This window comes from Cottoperca gobio, chromosome 6 (assembly GCF_900634415.1).
Source record: "Cottoperca gobio chromosome 6, fCotGob3.1, whole genome shotgun sequence".
Classification (NCBI taxonomy): domain Eukaryota; kingdom Metazoa; phylum Chordata; class Actinopteri; order Perciformes; family Bovichtidae; genus Cottoperca; species Cottoperca gobio.
Window position 1 is genome coordinate 1643304 of NC_041360.1, and position 2871 is coordinate 1646174.

The following is a 2871-nucleotide window of genomic DNA, read 5'->3' on the forward strand; positions in this document are numbered from 1 at the left end:
GTATTACGGTTCTTCGATCTGAAGTTCAGCAGACTTTTAGGCCTTTTGATACGTGGATGTTTATGTGGAATGTATGCATGCCAAACCTTCAGCAGACCTTGTATGACCTTCTGTGAAGCTGCTAATATGATTACTATGCAGACGCGATGCATTCTGGTTGACAAAACCCTTAATCTACCTCCCATATCAAGAGTGCAACATTCATTTGAAGTTGTGTTTCTGGCGACACGACAAATATAAATCCAACATCACTTTTCTTTTTTCTCTGTTTTGGTCAACTTCTGAGAAAAATATCTCACTCTTCACCTGCTAGTTACTTTCACATTACACACACAATTTTAAACATAATAAATGTACGTGGTTTAAGTGGTATATTTAAAAGGCCACAGTGGTTTAATCTTTTCATACGAAGATAAACAAGGGTGCCCCGGTAGCGCCGGCGACCCATATACAACAGCTGAGTCCTCGCCACAGCGGCCTGTGGTTGGAGTCCGACCCGTGGCCATTTGCGGTATGTCGTTCCCCTTCTCTCTCTCCCCTTTTCACAATCTTCACTACTCTCTACCATAAAGGCATGAAAAGCTTAAAGAAAAACAAGATGGAAAAACTAAAAAATAACATCACAAAAATGCTAATTCCAGTTTGCCTCATATCAGCAGTAAAAACAGACCCCCACATATCATTTACATGATTTCCTCATTTACCCTCTGTCTCTCTCCTGGACAGTATTAGTGAGGTCACACAAAGAACACAAATCGCATCTGCTTCTGTAAACAGTGACCTCTTATCTTTAGCAACCCACAGCCATTTCAAATATACAGAGTACACTGTATCGAACTCAAACTCTGACCACAACTGTGATTGCTTTCCTGTGAACACTAATCAAAGGCTTTCAGTTCTGTTGGTATTATTTAGGCCTGCTCCTCCTCCTGGTCACAGATCAACTGTGAATGTTGGTTTATAGCAGTATTTCTGCTGTTATTTCATAATGTGTTATAGAAATGGTTATTTGTGTGTTGAAAGTTTTTTTTATAAATCACAGAACATGTGTGCAGTATCTAAAAAGGTTCACCAAGCTTTAGTGATGGCAGTGTGCTTCATAAACTCTTATTTAAAAAGGGACCAGGTGTGGTGCTGATGAATGGGTTATTATAACAGGAGCATCAATTAATTTACAATACAACTTCAGCTATTCTTCTATTTAATGTGCTTGTATATATATTATTTTTCTTTTTTCATGCTCCATTTTTTCAGATTGCTTTAAACGATGTAATGTTTAGAGTCTGTCTGATAATACTGCATGTTCCGGTTAGACTCACACGGATATGTATTTTAGTATTTAGAAAGTTCCAAACCCAACTGACGCCCATGCTAATGACTGGAACTATGAAAACGAGTAATGCACAGAGGTGTGTAGCCAGACCACAGGAGTTTGATCTCGGCCTTGGCAAGTCCTCGCTCTCGCGTTGGCAAACTTACCCTCCAGCGTTACTTCTTTCCCCGCCTTCTTGAGCGCCTGGACCGCCAGGTCGTGTGTTGCCTCCCGAAGGTCGTTCCCATTCACCGACAGGATCGCGTCGCCCACCCGGAGAGCACGGCTCTGGTCTGCGGCGAGCCCCGGGAAGATCTTGGAGATGAGGATGGGCATCCGGTTCTCGCGCCCCCCCCTTGATACTGATCCCCAGCCCGCCAGACTCCTGTTTGACAACTCGGACTTTCCGCACAGCTTCCGAGGAGCCGTCCAGAGTGACGGGAATTTCGCCTTGTTTAGACCCGAAGCTGGACCCGGGACTGCCGTAGCTGGATCCGGGGCTTCCAAAGTCAGAGTTTGTGCCGTTATTCGGGTACTTCCCGGAGCTGTTTAAACCGTAGTTGCCGTCGTATTGACCCCGACTGAGACCCCCGCGCCCCGGGCTGCCGCTGCGCCCCCTACCCCCCTGGTTCTGGTTCTGAAGTTGGTCTTGACCCGAGGAAGGACTGCGGCCAGCATTCCCTGGACTCGTTCCCGGGTCGTTTCCGTTCGGTATGCCATTTCGCAGGCCCGCCGAAGAGTTGTAGTCCCAGTGGTTGCCCCCCTGTCCGGTTACCTCCGCTTCGGCCGTTAAAGTCAGCGTTTCTCGGGTGAGTTCGGCGGCCACTCGGATCCAGCGGTCGCGGAGCAGAAGGTCCAGTTGACCATTTTTGTCCGCTCTGGTCCAAACTGCCATTCCTAGTTGGTTAGCCTACTCTGAGGCGGGCCGCTTTCACACTAAACTCATCATCAACTTTTTCCTCTTTTTCAGAGTGCGCACAAGCAGCGACTAGGCTACACTGGCCCACATCGACACACCCACTCACACTGTGACTGCAGGCAGAGGGCAAGAAAAAACAGAAGGACTCCCAAAAAAGAGGGAGAGGAAAAAGAAAAGAACAACTGTCTGTGATGGGCCAGCCTGAGAGGGCTTGTTGTTGAGTTCAAGCTCTAAAGCTGTCCGACTTCCACTGGAAAGTTAGCAAGAATCAAACAACAACCTACAGTATGTCCGTTCATATCTTTCAAAATAAAACGCATGCCCACCAAATTTGTAATAGTATAGTAATAAAAACTGCAAACATTGTGTCCAACAGAAATTATTCACTTGCGTTATCTCAGCTCGGCTGTTTTTTACATTTTTTTTTTTCAAACGAAGCGTGTTTATAATAATGCATTAGAAAATCAGTCATTAAAAGTCGAACGAATTCTCCCACTTCGAAAACCCATAACGAAAAAATCATGTCAGCAGCACAAAACACTGGCTATGAGGAAATGTAACTAGTGACCTGGATAAAAAAAATCGCCATTGTAAAATAGATTTGATCTCAATTGGTTTTATCTGGTTAAATATCTTAAAT

At 45.1% G+C, this 2871-nt stretch overlaps 1 protein-coding gene across 1 annotated transcript in view; it reads right to left on the reverse strand.

Annotated features, from left to right (window-relative positions):
- Positions 1-2286, reverse strand: part of sntb2 (syntrophin, beta 2) — a 36391-nt gene extending 34105 nt beyond the window's left edge. The window contains 2 exon segments of the mRNA XM_029434146.1: positions 1480-1666; positions 1668-2286. Of these exon segments, the coding sequence (XP_029290006.1) occupies positions 1480-1666; positions 1668-2207 (727 nt within the window). The 5' untranslated portion in view covers positions 2208-2286.
- Between the last annotated feature and the right edge of the window lie 585 nt (positions 2287-2871).